This window comes from Nanorana parkeri, unplaced genomic scaffold (genome assembly GCF_000935625.1).
Source record: "Nanorana parkeri isolate BGI_ZX_2015 unplaced genomic scaffold, ASM93562v1 scaffold2693, whole genome shotgun sequence".
In the NCBI taxonomy this organism is placed as follows: domain Eukaryota; kingdom Metazoa; phylum Chordata; class Amphibia; order Anura; family Dicroglossidae; genus Nanorana; species Nanorana parkeri.
Genome location: NW_017308961.1, coordinates 34,661 through 50,196, shown reverse-complemented (window position 1 = coordinate 50,196; position 15,536 = coordinate 34,661). Strand labels below are relative to the sequence as shown.

The 15,536-nt window shown below is 38.9% G+C and overlaps 1 protein-coding gene across 1 annotated transcript in view; it reads left to right on the top strand.

The window, feature by feature from the left end:
- Window positions 1-15,536, top strand: part of LOC108802173 (laminin subunit beta-4-like) — a 44,509-nt gene that overhangs the window by 3,303 nt on the left and 25,670 nt on the right. Inside the window, exon 2 of the mRNA XM_018574040.1 lies at window positions 10,671-10,802. Coding sequence (XP_018429542.1) covers window positions 10,671-10,802 — 132 coding nt within the window. The remainder of the gene's footprint in view (window positions 1-10,670; window positions 10,803-15,536) is intronic.

Genomic DNA, 15,536 nt, shown 5'->3' with positions numbered 1-15,536 from the left:
GGGGGCCCCATCAGACAGCCGCCTGCAGGTGCAGATCGGCTGAGAGAGGAGACTCTGTATGCGGTGGCGGCGGTGGCTGGATCTGCCGGCAGCGACCCCACCTTATGCGATGCCCGTGACGGGCCCCCTGAAGGCCGCGGGCCCTCGGGCAGTGCCCGATGGACCGAATGGTCAGTCCGCCCCTTGGGAGATCGTATACTGAACTCCCTTTGATCTCCTGTCACAGAGCCGTGCCGATCCCGGGCCACATCGGGCACAGCGGATCTCGGGACCGGCAATGGCAGTGACAGCTGCTGATTCAAGCAATCGAGCGTCTCTCGTGATGCTCGATCGCTTGACTGTAACTCCCGGCCGGCCGTGTAATTACAACGGCCGGCCGGGAAGCTGCTCGTCGGGCTCCACCGTCCTCTCGTCACAGACGAGTGGACGAGTGGATTTTTCGAGCCCTGGCAATGACGTACATCAATCAGCAGGGAGGCACCAGGAGTCTGTAGACGGTGACAGTAGTACATTTGATCTTGGATTGATCAGAACTTCAGGTTCCAGTAATTTCAGCAGTGAATATTCCAGGAATAGAAAACTGGCAGATGGATGTTCTCAGCAGACAATGTCTGGATCCGGGTGAATGGTCTCTCCATCCAAAGGTATCCCAACAACTGTGTCACCGCTGGGCAACATCGAATGTGGGTCTTATTGCTTCTTGTCACATTAAAAAGGTGGACAGATTTGTGTACAGAGTGAGGGATCCAGATGTGGTGTGTGCCTTAGTGGCCTGGCTGTTAAAACCCAGGTGGTGAAAGACACAGGAATTTCAGATTCTGTTATTCCGACTATGCTTAAGGCTCATAGATCTTCTACTCATTAGATTTTTTAACGTACGTGGAAGATTTATTTTCATTGGTCTGAGTCTGATTTGTGAATCTTGTCTTTCCTTAAATGTGTACTTTTAATTAGGGAGTTACTTGTGTGGCTCCTCATGTTAGGTCTCCTTTTCCTCAAACCTTTTCCTCGGGCCTTGAACTTGGTTTTATTTTGTTTTACAAAACCTCTTTTTGAAACTATATGAGGCATTTCTTCATCTTTATTATCCAAAAAGATTGCTTTTCTTGGCCATTACCTCGGCTACAAGGGTTTCTTAGTTCTCCGCTTCATCTTGTAAAGAACCCTATTTGGGACAAATAGGAACAAGGTTGTTTTGAGACTGCAGGTTTCCTTTTTACCCAAGATATTTTCAGCTCTATTTTATCTTCACTTTGTCCAGTTCCTGTTCATCCTAAGGAAATATCTCTTCATCATTTTGGATGTGTGGGCTTTTAGTGTTTATCTTTCAGCCATCTGGATTCTTTATTTGTTCTTACAGAAAAGCTTAGAGAAGGTTTTTCACCATTTAAAAGTGGATTCATCAGTTTATCATTCAAGCTTATGAGTTGTGGGACAGGGTACTACATTTTCTTGTTTCTGCTCATTCCACTAGGGCTGCTAGTACTTCTTGGGTGTTTCAAGCTTCTGTTACTCAAAATTCAAAGGTCGCAATCTGGTCTTCTGTTCACACTTATGCAAAGTTTTATACAGTTGATGTTTCTGCCTCTTCTGATGCTAGCTTTGGCAGAAAAGGTTTTTTAGGCAACTGTTAACGTGTACATTGACTGTTAATTTTTTGTTGAACTAGACTTTAGTTGATGTGGTGCCCGACCCTCTGTTTGGACTGCTTTTGAACATTCCTAAGTCTCAGAATTGTTCATAGCTGTGTACCTCATTGGACTTTTTTAACATTGTGAATGGGAGTAGATCCACTCAGGTTTTAGCCCTTCACAAAGAGTTTGGGAGCTAAAGGTGGTAAAATTGATGAGACAAAATTAAAATACACCCTTCACATTATATTATTTGCCTATTAAAACAAGACTGGATGGATGAATTGACAGATCGTTAGGCAAGCAGAAAAATATTTCTGGACAAAAAACTATGTTTAGTGAACAGCACATTAGTTGGCAAGTTATTTGATAGCAAGCATTGATAAATCAAATTAAATTTATGGGCCAAAAATTCATTGAAATTTACATTTTCTAAGACTTCAATTTGGTTTTCAACATATACAGAAATGCAGGAGGGCCAATATTTTTTGGCCATGACTGTAGCAATGTTTGCTGTATATTTACAACTTACAAATCCCCTAAGCCAGATAGGGAAAGCTCTTTTGTGTGTGTTTTGTGTATTCCCGGGTATTTTCAGGCTTGAACATTTATGTTTTATCCAGTGGAATGCTAGTTACTAGAAGGAGGAAACAGTTGTTGGGCTTGGAATTGCATGAAAAACATGCCAAAACATGGGGCCAAACATGCGTAATTCTGCCTGAAAGAGCCTATGCACTTGCACAAGCTACAACCAACACAACAGAGAGACAACACACAGAGGTGTGAAAAAGCACCACTGAAAAAATGTGATTCTTCATGTTCAGCATTGTCAGGAAACCTGTGACACTTAGGTGTGAATAGAGGTTAAAATTAAAGCTGGTGCCTAACTTTTGAGGTTTTCTCTAGTTGTTGTCAATTGAGCTGGCTCTGTTATTGGACAGGCTGGCTCATGAATTCCATACTATTTTGTCCACTGTATATATAGAGACAGCATAGCATTAAATAGTAACACTCAAGGCAAATGTCTAAAGCAGGGGGTTAATTTTATATATCACCTTTCCACATTTTCTGCAGTCTTTTCTACTTGCCTGGGGGAAAACTTCATTTTACTGCTAGATTTTGTGTTATGCCTTTACTTGCAGTAGAGATTTCACAGAGCTAACTTGTGAAAATACATTGCTCTTTGGATTCCAGGTGAGTTACTTACAATGGCACATAATTGCGTTCAGTAGATTTAACAAAATTATATTTTACCTATGCATAAGAGTGTAATAATTGCATAACTACATTTAAGACAACGTTTGCAGCATTTCTTCAATTTGTACTTACATAGAAAATCTGCAGCAATGCTTACATTGTCTAATTCTGTTGTTACTTTTAGGCAGCCTTTTTAAGATTTGCTAAAATCATGTATTTCAGATTATTTTCTGACAGCGGTTTGCGGAAATAACAGTGCCTAGTATACAGTTTATACATTTGTTTGTTAGGTTAGTCCGAAGCATTAGTATTTCTTTTAAAATGTCATCATCAAATAGCTGCATGACTGTGATTGTATAAAATAGATAATGCAACATTATCTAAATACACTCATAATGTCTTAAAGTTAAAAAAAATAGAACATGATTATTTTAAAAGAAAATGATAGATAGATAGATAGATAGATAGATAGATAGATAGATAGATATTGACATCAGTTGTCAATTTAAAATCACTACTATAGTAAATGCTATAAAATTACTTTCAGGGAAAGCAGCATTTTTAGTACAAAAACAGTATTATAAAGTCAATTTTTTCACTATGTTATTATAATATGATAATTCATTTGATATTGTTACCTTTAGTAGCCTGTTTCGGAAAAAAAAAGCTTGTAAAATGTAGTAGACATTGGGGAAAATTCATGAGAATTGGAGCAGACAGAATCTGGAGCCCTCGCCTATGGTAACCAATCAGCTTCTCTTTTCAGTTTGTTCTTTTAAGCTTTGAAAATTAAACAGAGAAGATGATTAGTTGCCATAGGCAACTGCTCCAGATTCTGTCTGCTGCATTTTTTATGAATTCCCCCATTGTGTTTTTTTCAGTAGGAACTTTAGTATACAATTAAGTTAAATACTTTTTTAAATGTGACTGTGTATGCATGTAATCACATGAGTGAACACTGGGAAAGGCATTATAAAATACTGAAGTCCTCGCACTTGCTAGAGCTGCCACATTATTACGGCTAATAGCAATTTGTACCAGCTACCGAATTGCTCATCATTTGTTCATATTGAACTGCAGTCAATCGAATGTTTGTGTTACAATGATTCCATATTTACCTGTATTTAATACTGCAGTTGTATTATCATCATATTTCTTTTTTGATATGCTGTTTAAAATAAAATAATTTATATTATTCCTATAGCTGGAAGGTCACAACTGCACAAACTCCCACCATGTTGATACCTTGCATTATGATCAGAGATGATTGTAAGACTAAACTTATCACTTAAGGTGCCCATACACCTTACAATTATCTGCAAATTTTCTGTCGTCAGATGGAAAAAGCGCAACAGATTGGCCCAGGTGGAGATTACTCCATCCACACAGTTAAGTGTAGATGTAGGAATCTGTTGCACCTTTTCCATCTGACCACAGAAAATCTGCAGATAATTGTAAGGTGTATGGCCAGCTTTAGAATGCTATTGTTTTTTTCTCCCTTTCTTTCAGGCTCACAGCATTTCCTGTATTCCGTGAACCAACAGCAGATTTGATACAGCAAGCGTGGAAGTACCTTTAACGGTACAAAGACAAGCACCAATGGTATGATAATTATAATCTTATGAAGACATTTTTCACTTGTAATAAATTAAAAATAAATTAGAAATTAGGGTTTTACTTATGCATATGAAACTAAAACCTCTGCCAAGGACAAGTAGAATATGTCAGCATAACATTCTGTTTGATTATGTAATATTGCCACAAAAGCCATTTATTAAAAAAAAAATGGAAAAAGAAAACTTCTTCAGGGCCATAATACTTATATAAATGTTGGTAACGTGAAGTTGTTATACCAAGGTCATGGCTGCTGCATTATTCTTTACAGCCAGCGATGGCTGTCATGTACAAGGTTTTGGGTGGCTATAGAGCCACTCAATCACTTGTACGGTGCTGAGGAGTGTGCCCCTTCCCTCCGCAGCCACCGCTGCTGGCTATCCTGGGTACCTCTGCCCCAATGCGGGCCCAGAATCAGTACGGATGATCTGTGTACCTCGATCAGAGGGAGATCAGCAAAATTCCATGTCTCCCTTCCAATTACTTAAAGTGAAAGCTTTTGCAACAGGCAAAATGGCTGAATCCAGTTTTTTTCTGAGCACTGTTACAGTGACCTGTCCTTGTAGAAAGTCTTAGGACTAAGGTTTAAGAATTGTGTTTCGCTCATTAACATCATTAACACACAATGTGGAAGGCAGTCTTTACATTTTTTAGCCCTTTGTTAGGACAGGCAGTATTCAAATCTACTTTACAAATTATAATTGAATGAACATGAGACAGTGCAGTACAGAGTAAACAAACCCCTCACAGCCCCTAATAACATTACAAAGTAGGGGAGGCAAGTCAACATTTTATTTTTAAGAAACCCTAACCCAAGTAAAAGCTATTTAAACTGCAAGAAACATTCTTTTTTTTATTTTAGCCTATGCTATGTAGCAAACATAAAAAAGGTGTTATCCCAATGTGGCTGTGAAAATGGAAATACATTTTAAAGACCTGATGTAGCTTTGTGCTGTTACCAAGAGCAGGAGCAACTACCTCACAGGCACCACTCAGATATTTACTTTCATGGCAGATTTTAATCTGGTTAGTGACTGAGAAGTAACACCAGGTCTTCATAAAAACACAATGATACTTTAGGCCTTAATTGTCAATAATTAGTAATAATTAGTAAATATTTTTAGGGAAAATGTATTAAACAATAAAAATACATCATGTAAAAATAAATCTTTCCTCAATCAACTTTTCTGAGTGTTTAATTATCTGTCATACCAACTCCAACATTCTCGTAATTATTAAGTACCACAAATACATTAAAATCTTTTATTATTTTAGGTACGAAGAATCAGTGTCTTGTTAATGATTCTGTGCCTAGCTGGTAAGTATTCATTATAAAGAAGCTTAGCACTTCATTTTAAAGTAAACCATCTGGACAGAAATATGGAGGCCACCATTGATTACCTCTTTCTGAAAATGCTTGTTGCCTATGATGTTGATCCAATGGCTTCAAAAAGGTGTAAGTAATAAGTCAGCAATGGCAGCCTTCATGTTTAAATGTTTACTTTAGGCATATTCAAAAACATGAAATTCTTTAATGAACTGTTATGTGAGTATGGAAAACAGAAATCACTAAAGCAATTGCATAAATTGTTTGCAATGGACAAAGTACATCAGAAAAAGTTTTACATATAAATCTATGAGAGGAATGGCACCACACCTCTATTATATCATGTAAAAAAGCTTGAAATTGAATGGGGCTTTTTAGGCGCAAAATGACATAGCCAAAAATGTTTACAGAAGATGTTTACATAAAAACATACTTTTATTTCATCAAGGTTTGATAAAAATCAATAATAAAACCATACCCCATAGGAAAAACATGATTAATATCATAAATACTTCCAATAGATTGTATATACTGTATAGGACGCCAGGAATTCATCCTGAACGGACGGTATATTTCCCTGCTTTTTAGGTTGTGGTCCCTTTAAGGGGATGGGGAAAAAAATTGTCAGATGTTCTCACCAATGCCGCGTGAGGGGTTCTGAGGTGATTTTAGAAGGGAAACTACTATGTAGTCTTCTCGGAATTGATAGTCCTGAAAGGGGGCCGGAAATCTAGTGGCTCAGAGAGATATTGGGTGGGAAAGAGCTTCCAACTCTGACGGCCTAGTAAGGGTTAACCCACTTGCTGGGAGTGTTCAAAGTGCACAGGAAGCCAGCCAGCAGTGTCTGTGAGGTGTGTTTGGAGCAGGACATGGCTGAGTGTGGAGCTGTGGACTGGCTGCTACTGAGACATTGGGGTTGATTTACTAACCTTATAAACATGCCACGAACAAGTATACACCTCTGTAGTGTGTTCCCTCCCAGCATGATCTATTGGTGGAATCTAGACATCTTTGTAGTGTGTACACACCTAGCAGGTGTGTTGTGCAAAGCCCTGCATGAATTGCAAGGTGATGTTGTGTAAATTAGCTCTATGCTGTGTTGCTTGCGTTGATGAATGCAGGAATGTAAATGCATGAGCTAACCATTTTTGTCTAAACTGTGAAGCAGCATTATATATGCATCATGTGCATGATTTTTCCATATATGGCATTAGTGGTAATATGCTTTTAGAGACTTTTTGGTTGAGAAATACGTTTTGCTGTGTAAAAATCACACACACCTCGTGCGTGCGTGTGTTTAGGTTAGTAAATCACCCCCATTGCTGTGCACCAGTGTCTGTGTTTGACCATCTAAAGAGCAGGCTGGGGCGCTAACCCTGAGAAGGGACTATGTATACAGGTGGTGAGCTGAACTTTCCGTTATATTGAAGAAAAGTTTTGTTCATGTATTTTTGTTTGCTGAAGACAAGCTGTTTCTGTTGGAGCATTGGGAGCAAAATAAATACTTTTATTTTTACCAACACTGCTGGCTATTGATCGGAACTGCTCTAAATATTACAATACACTATATTGCCAAAAGTATTGGGACACCCCTCTAAATCATTGGATTCAAGTGTTCCATTCACCTACATGGCCACAGGTGTATAAAATCAAGCACCTAGGCATCCAGACTGCTTCTACAAACATTTGTGAAAGAATGAGTCCCCCTCAGGAGCTCAGTGAATTCAAGCGTGGTACCCTGATAGGTTGCCACCTGTGCAAAAAGTCCATCCATGAAATTTCCTTGCTACTAAACCTTCCACGTCAACTGTTAGTAAAATTACAGAACGTGGTCAGCGTATGTTGAAGCACATAGTGGGCAGAATTTGCCAACTGTCTGCAGAGTCAATAGCTACAGACCTCCAAACTTTGTGTGGCCTTCAGATTAGCACAACAACAGTGTGTAGAGAGCTTTATGGATTGGGTTTCCATGGCCAAGCAGCTACATCCAAGCCTTACATCACCAAGTGCAATGCAAAGCGTCGGATGCAGTGGTGTAAAGCAAACCGCCACTGGACTCCACCGCCACTGAAGTGGAGACGTGTTCTCTGGAGTGGCAATCCAATGGACGTGCCTGGGTTTGGCAGATGCCAGGAGAACGGTACTTGCCTGACTGCATTCTGCCAAGTGCAAAGTTTGGTGGAGGGGGGATTATGGTGTGTTTTTCAAATGTTGGGCTTGGCCCCTTAGTTCCAGTGAAGGGAACTCTTAAGGCAACATCATACAAAGACATTTTGGACAATTTCATGCTCCCAACTTTGTTGGGGATGGCCCCTTTCTGTTTCATCATGACTGCGCACCAGTGCACAAAGCAAGGTCCATAACGACATGGATGAGCGAGTTTGGGGTGGAGAAAATTGACTGGCCTGCACAGAGTCCTGACCACAACCCAATAGAATACCTTTGGGATGAATTAGAGCGGAGACTGCGAGCTAGGCCTTCACGTCCAACATCAGTACCTGACCTAAAAATTGCGCTTCTGGAAGAATGGTCAAACATTCCCATAGACACACTCCTAAACCTTTTGGACAGCCTTCCCAGAAGAGTTGAAGCTGTTATAGTGGCAAAGGGTGGGCCAACTCAATATTGAACCCTACGGACTAAGACTGGGATGCCATTAAAGTTCATGTGCATGTAAAGGCAGGCGTCCCAATACTTTTGGCAATATAGTATATATAAAATATTCAAATACCACTCTAAAGAAAGAAAGGATCTATATGGAATAACCAATTATGGATAATTGTCCCACATGACTTCGACATCAATTGCAGCCTCTTAATTGTTGGAGTGGTTCACAATTCGACGCATTTCATGCCTCAAGCGCTTCGTCAGGAAAGTGAATTTCTAATCTATGAAATGAATTTTAAAAAATGCTGGCTTGAAGATCTAGTGCATCTGGAGAGTATAAGGTCTTTGGCAGGCAGCTCATTGAAGGTAAACCTGATAAATAAGTGCCTTCTTTTTAACGATGTTTGTAAACACCTTTAAGTCTAACTTTTTTCTTTACAGGTACATTTTGAAACTACTAACATTAGATACATTTTAAAGGTGAAGGGGGCCCTGACAGTCTAAGTAGACTTTTAATTTTGCTGCATGGTGTGCTTTAGGTAATATTAAATCTTTTGAGCCATGGATAGTTCAGTAAAAAAAGAGGCAAGTAGGCTTACTCAATACAGCTAAAATCAAAACTAAACCAATCCTAAATCACCCAACTATAAAAGATAACTGGTTGCCACAAGTTAATCACTTTACACTTTGCACTGTTTTGTCAAATAACTTACACTAAAGGAGATAAATCTTAAACATGCATTCAAGTATCTTACTATTAACAAAGCTGTGTATCACTCAACTGTAGATCCTCAATCATCTCTGAATAGGTGCTGACAATGCCCTTCCTTCTGGAGGGTGGCTACTTTTGTTCCCCATGGTCCCTGCGAGTGTTGTGATACACAAATAAGATACATTTTGTATAATAGTTAAGTGACTTAAATGCATTTTTAAGATTTAACTCCTGAGTTTAGTGTCACTTTAAACATCTCCAGAATAAAATTGTTAAATTGATATCTATGGTTTATACTAATCAGTAAATGTGATGGATACATCACTGAAATTTTCCCAGTATATATTGTGTCAGTGAAAGCACTGCCTGCTACACTGTTCCCAATATGTGGTTAATAGAGCAAGTTAAGCCATGTACTGGTTAAAATACTATGTCAGATCTCCAGGGCTTATATATACATTTTACAGTCAAGATGGAACCTGTTTTAAGACACTTTTGCCTGCAGGGTAGGTGACAGAGGAGATAAAAGTATGACTCCAGGAATATAGTTCTTCTTCCGTTTTATAATTGTGACTATATTAACTGGGTAAATCTCAAGTTTCACAAACTGAAATATTTCAGTTAATATTATTTTTGACATTAATATTAATTTCTATCAGGTTATACTAAACCAGTACTTGGTATAATAAACAAATATGTTCATTATCCTGAAGTATTTTTTAATATGTTATATGTTCTCCTTTTAATTACGTACATTTTAATCTTTTTTCCCATGTCTTCTGTTGTAATTTTGCGAATGTCAAAGCTAAACGTAAATTTCTTGCCTTTTAAAACTGCTGATTGCTGATGTGTACAACAGCATGTAATCCTAATTAAATAAATGAAACTCATGCCGCATACTAGTATTGGAAACATAAGAGACAGGGTGTGATGAATTAAAGCAAAACTAACCAGTGACTTGGAGCCTCCAGAATCCCGTTTAAAAAGTTAAACTTTTGAAGTTAAAAGTTAAACAATAAGTCAACCTAATTGTGTTTATAGTTACAATATTCATCCTAAATAAACATTTTACTTAGTCAAAGAATAAAAACAATGCTTGGCTGGTTTTAACACCTGAGGGCAAGACTAACCTTTTAACCCAGTGGTCAGGTCAAACCTTGCATCTACTTGTACTAAAATGTCTTAGAATTAGTATTTAAATGTACAGTTCTCCATACAGTTTAGATTACCCAATAAGCATAACGCAATTATATGAAAAGAAAATATTTTTAATGGTCATATACTTTATTCAGGAAAGATACTATATTCAATCCAAGCATTCCTTTAACCTGCTCCCTTCTCTATGATTATTGTTGCTTTTTTTATTCATTCTGATATCATTAAATAATAAAATAAAATAAATAAAATAATAGTTTAAATATAAATATTATTTGAAAAAAAATAAAGTATAAATTCTTCTAATTCATCTTGACCAGGTCATGCAGCCTGTTCCAAGAAGCAAGGCAAGAGGCCTAGTTTAGATAGACCTATATTAACACCTATATTTGACCAGGTTTTTAAAAGCTGTCTTGGAAATGCACAGGGAAACTGTGAGGATGGATCTTGTTATCCAACTATAGGAGATCTTCTTGTGGGACGTAATAAGCTGCTCTCGGCTTCATCAACATGTGGACAGGATGAACCTCAAAGATATTGCATCATCAGCTATTTAGAGGTAAACAATGGTAACCTTTTTTCATATTAGGGGTTTTTGTTTAATAGGAATAAAAAATACCTGGCAAATTACAAATTCTAGCTTTTTTTTATTGTTTTGTTTTTTTTGTTTTCCTTTTTACTCATGTTTACATTTTCATTTCCAGTTAGTGATTATTAGTGTAGCCCTGTTGTAAAAGACTCCTAAGTATTTTTTTCTTCAGGCTACTAAAACACATTTGCACCTGTTTAGCAACCTGAGGCGGGGGAGTGGAGAAATGGGTGCAAAATGGTCAAGGTGGCAACCTGAACAGATGCATGGACATGGAGCTATTTTGCTAATTCACCCTGTACGCTTTTCTACAGCTACCTGTGGTCACTCACCACCTTATTTCATGCCTGTCCAGAAAGGCCCTGGATGGATAGGGAAAGGGATGGGAAAAGTGGCTAGGTGCAAGCCTCTCAAACACAACCTGCTGATGCTGTGGAGGTATCCCCTCTGGGTTGCTTGGATGTCCTCACTACTAAAATAGAATGGGGGGACTTTATCAAAACTGGAGCAAACAAAATCTGGAGAGGCTGTGCATGGCAACCAATCAGCTTAAATCTTTCATTTTCAAATCCTAACTGAACAAACTAAAGAGAGAAGCTGATTAGTTACTATGGGCAACTGCTCCAGATTCTGCGAGAGACAGCATTCATCAATAAATGCACACTTATTTGCAGTAATTGTACTGGCTCCCAAGTCAGTTTGAGAACTGGACCATTGTGCATTGTATTGACCCATATCTTTGCTATAAGAGTATAAGAGTCATTGCTTCCGCTGATGCCAAAAAGGAGTATCTACAGGTGGTACTGTACAAATTTGGATTTGGTCCACGATTTAGTAAGTGGTTACAGATGTTATACTCTGAAAGTACACATTATTAACGATTTATCTGACCTCTTCACATTCCAGTGAGAAATATGGCAGGGCTGTGTACTCTCCCTTAGCCTATTGCCCAGGCACTGGAACCCATAGCAGTGATTCTTTATTTCTCTTCACTGATGCAGGATCTTCAGATAGGAGGGTTGAAGCGGAGGCTGTTTTAGTATGCATACGGTGCACTTATTTACCTACATGATGCAGGCTTTTCCCTTCGTACCACCTTGGAAATGTTTTACACTTTTGATCCTTTTCTGCATGGTGAATAATTAAAACAAGTCTCTATTAATTACCTTGGATCTTAGAGCTAGAGAGTTCACAATCCCTACCCCCCTCCAATGCGTCAACTGCTTTAAATACAGTATTTGGGTGTCAGAGTGGATGGGAATGTACATAACTTCATTGCTATACATCTTATCCCCATTCTGTAACACTAAAGTTAAGGTGCACCTCCTGGTTGTCTATTCCACTAAATTTGGTGGTGTGCATGAAGCGCATTAATCTCAAAATGATATCCCTCTCCAGTTCTACATACTGTATATTATCATTATTATTATACAGGATTTATATAGCGCCAACAGTTTGTGCAGTGCTTTACAATATAATGAAGACATTACAATCACAATACAATTCAAGACAAGATGGTAAGGAGGGCCCTGCCCGTGAGGGTTTACAATCTAAAAGGGAGGGGGAAGTGATACATGAGGAGGTAGCTGTGTTGGGATGAATTGTTTGAGAACGTGATGGTTGAGCGGTTAGGTTGAGGTGGGATAGGCTTCCCTGAAGAGATGAGTCTTTAGGGAACACCATAAGGCAGTCAAGATGGGAGACAGATGGACAGGTTGGGGTAAAGAGTTCCAGAGGATGGGAGAGACTCTACAGAAGTCCTGGAGGTGAACATGGGAGGAGTTGACAAGGGGGCTGGAAAGCATGGATTCTTGGGATGAGCGGAGTGGACGGTTAGGGTGATACTTTGGGACAAAGTTTGAGATATAGCCGGGGCAGAGTTGTGGATGGCTTTATAAGCGATTGTTAATATTTTGAATGTTATCCTTTGGGCGAGTGGAAGCCAGTGTAGGGATTGACAGAGGGGGGTTGCAGGCACTGAACGATTGGTTAGGTGAATGAGTCTAGCAGCTGCATTCATGATAGATTGAAGGGGGGATAGCCTGTGTAGTGGAAGGCCAATGAGGAGGGAGTTGCAATAATCAAGGCGAGATATAGCAAGTGAGTGGATGAGTAATTTTGCAGTTTCATTGGTGAGGAATGGGCATGTTTTGGAGATGTTGCAAAGGTGAATGCGGCAGAATTTGGATAGAGATTGGATGTAAGGAAGAAAGGTGAGGTCCGAGTCAAGGATGACACCTAGGACATTGGCATGGGAGGAGGGTTGGATAGTTGTGTTAACAATCTCAAAGGAAAAGTTTGGGGAAGGTGCACAGGCAGGAGGAAATATCGAGAGCTCAGTTTTTGAAAGCTTGAGTTTATACATGTAGATCTTTACACAGTGCCCTATCTGAAGTGCTATAAATACATTTACAGAAATAATGATTGTATCTCCTCCTTTATTTGGGCTGGAAACAACAAGAATGGTGCTGTCTACCCTACAGTTAACTATACTAAAAGGTAAACTGACATTCCCAGATTTCAAACTTTATTACTGGGCTTCAGTCTTTGCAACAGTGAGATGGTGGTTTGCTCAACCTAGGCCACAACATGGCTGTTCAGCTGGAAGCATCTGTTTTGGGCTCCCTCTCAGAGCTAAGTAATCTTTTTTACAGGCTCATGGGCATACACTACTAAACCAATTCCTATTAAAACTACCCTTTGTGTTTTGACCTCAGCAAGACAAAGATTCCCTCAACCTAACCACTGGTCCCCCTTCTATTCATTGTGGGGCAACCCTAAATTACCCCATTTCTGTACGATACCTGAACCTCATTTATGGGTAAATTTCAATGCTGCAGCATCTTGTGCCAAATGGCAACCTACGATTCTTCAAGATCTAAACTACAATACAATTTTCCCAACTGGATGCTATTTTGGTATTTTAAGATACACCATGCAGCCCAATCCCAATTCCCTCAAAAGATTACTCTAATGTCAAACCTAATAAACAAATGCTACCAAGACCTTGAAAAGCCACTTTCTGCCTTATATAATTGCTTGCTTTGTTTGCCCAAACTTCCATGTGTTCTGCATCAGTGACAGTTAGACATCTCTACTCTTGACCAAAAGATTCTCCAAGCTTATGATCTCCTCTAGGGACAAATTGATCCAGACTTGGTTTCTGCATATGGGAAGGAGGGACACATTAAGTAACCCATACCATCAGAATTAACATGCAGAAAATGATTGGTTTAGCCCAAAAGTACTTTCCTTTATCAGTACCTTTCCTTTATTTTGGCTTTTTAATAATACAAAATTGAATATCTTAAAGGTTAGATAAAAGGTTTAGCGCAGTAATACCATGGAAGACCAAAAAGAGGGGCAACTAAGTAAGAGGGACAGAGGGGTAAAAAAGGAGAGTAGTCCACAACCATGAAACACACCTCCATGGACAGAGACAGCCTTATTAAAATGCCATCATGTTTAGAAAAAGTGATTGGTTTTTAAAGCCAGCTCAGCAATAAAGACTAAATTTGGCAAGATGCCTTATTCCTAAAACAAACTGAGAAAGCTTTAATACAAGCCTTAACATCACTTCACAAAAATGGAAGTGATGCTCTTTGAAGCCCTTTGAAGTCCAGTAGTTTTGCAGTTATACAGCTGTTTTAACACTTATACAGACAAACTTAGCCCAAGACAGATTGATAGATAAAATAGGTGGCTGGCCATCAGTAGCAGGCAATAGGTAGGCAAGTTGTCCCAGCAGAGGTTTTCCAAACTTTCATGAAAAAGCTTCACGGTGAATATTTGGAATTCAATCAGTCATACTTGGTGCATAGACAAACAATACACAGAAGTTTTTTAAAAGCATATTGTTGCACTCTACTAACAAAACCCACAGGGGCACCTTTTGTGATTTTTGGTTAAGCTACATTTCCATGTACATGCTATACGAGGTGGGATAAAAAAAATACGGTAAATGAAACAAAACAAATCATTGCAGTAAAAGACACTCCAGCTGGAAGCACTTTTGTAGGTCCGTATGCCATACGTCCTTGGCAGCGAAAGGGTTAATCCCCCTCAAAATACATCCCTCACTTCAAACACACTTATCCCATCGTTCTTGCCACTTTCTGAAGCATTTCTGGAAGTCCTCTTTTGTGGGTTTCTTTAGTTGTGCTGTGGTGGCTGCCTCAATGTCCTGAATTGATTCAAAATTTACCTTTCATTATGATTCTGAAGAACATTTTGGGGAAGAGCCACAAGTCACGCAGTGCCAGATTCAGTGAATAAGGGGGATGAGGACACACCGTAATGTTTTTATTTGACAGAAATTGCCATACCAGAAGTGTGACACAGAGCGTTGTCATGATGGAGGATGAAACCATTTGCCCATTTCTCAGTCTGTTTTCTAAGCACATCATTTTTGATCAAATCATTTCATTTCACTTACTCTTTCAACATTCTCTTGCGTTTTTGATGTTGAAGGACATCCTCTCATCTTCAACCGATTCAAAACCATTACAAAATCACTTGAACCACTTGTGAACCATCTCCATGGTTACTGCAGCATCACCATAAACTCATTTTAACATTTTGTGTGGGGTTTTTTAGCACTTTTTTGTAGTTTGAAAAAAATTTCATGTTAACCCTTTGTTCGTGATCCAAGCTTTATGGTACCCTTTAAAACACACCTTTTTTCAATCGTAGCCCACAACCGAT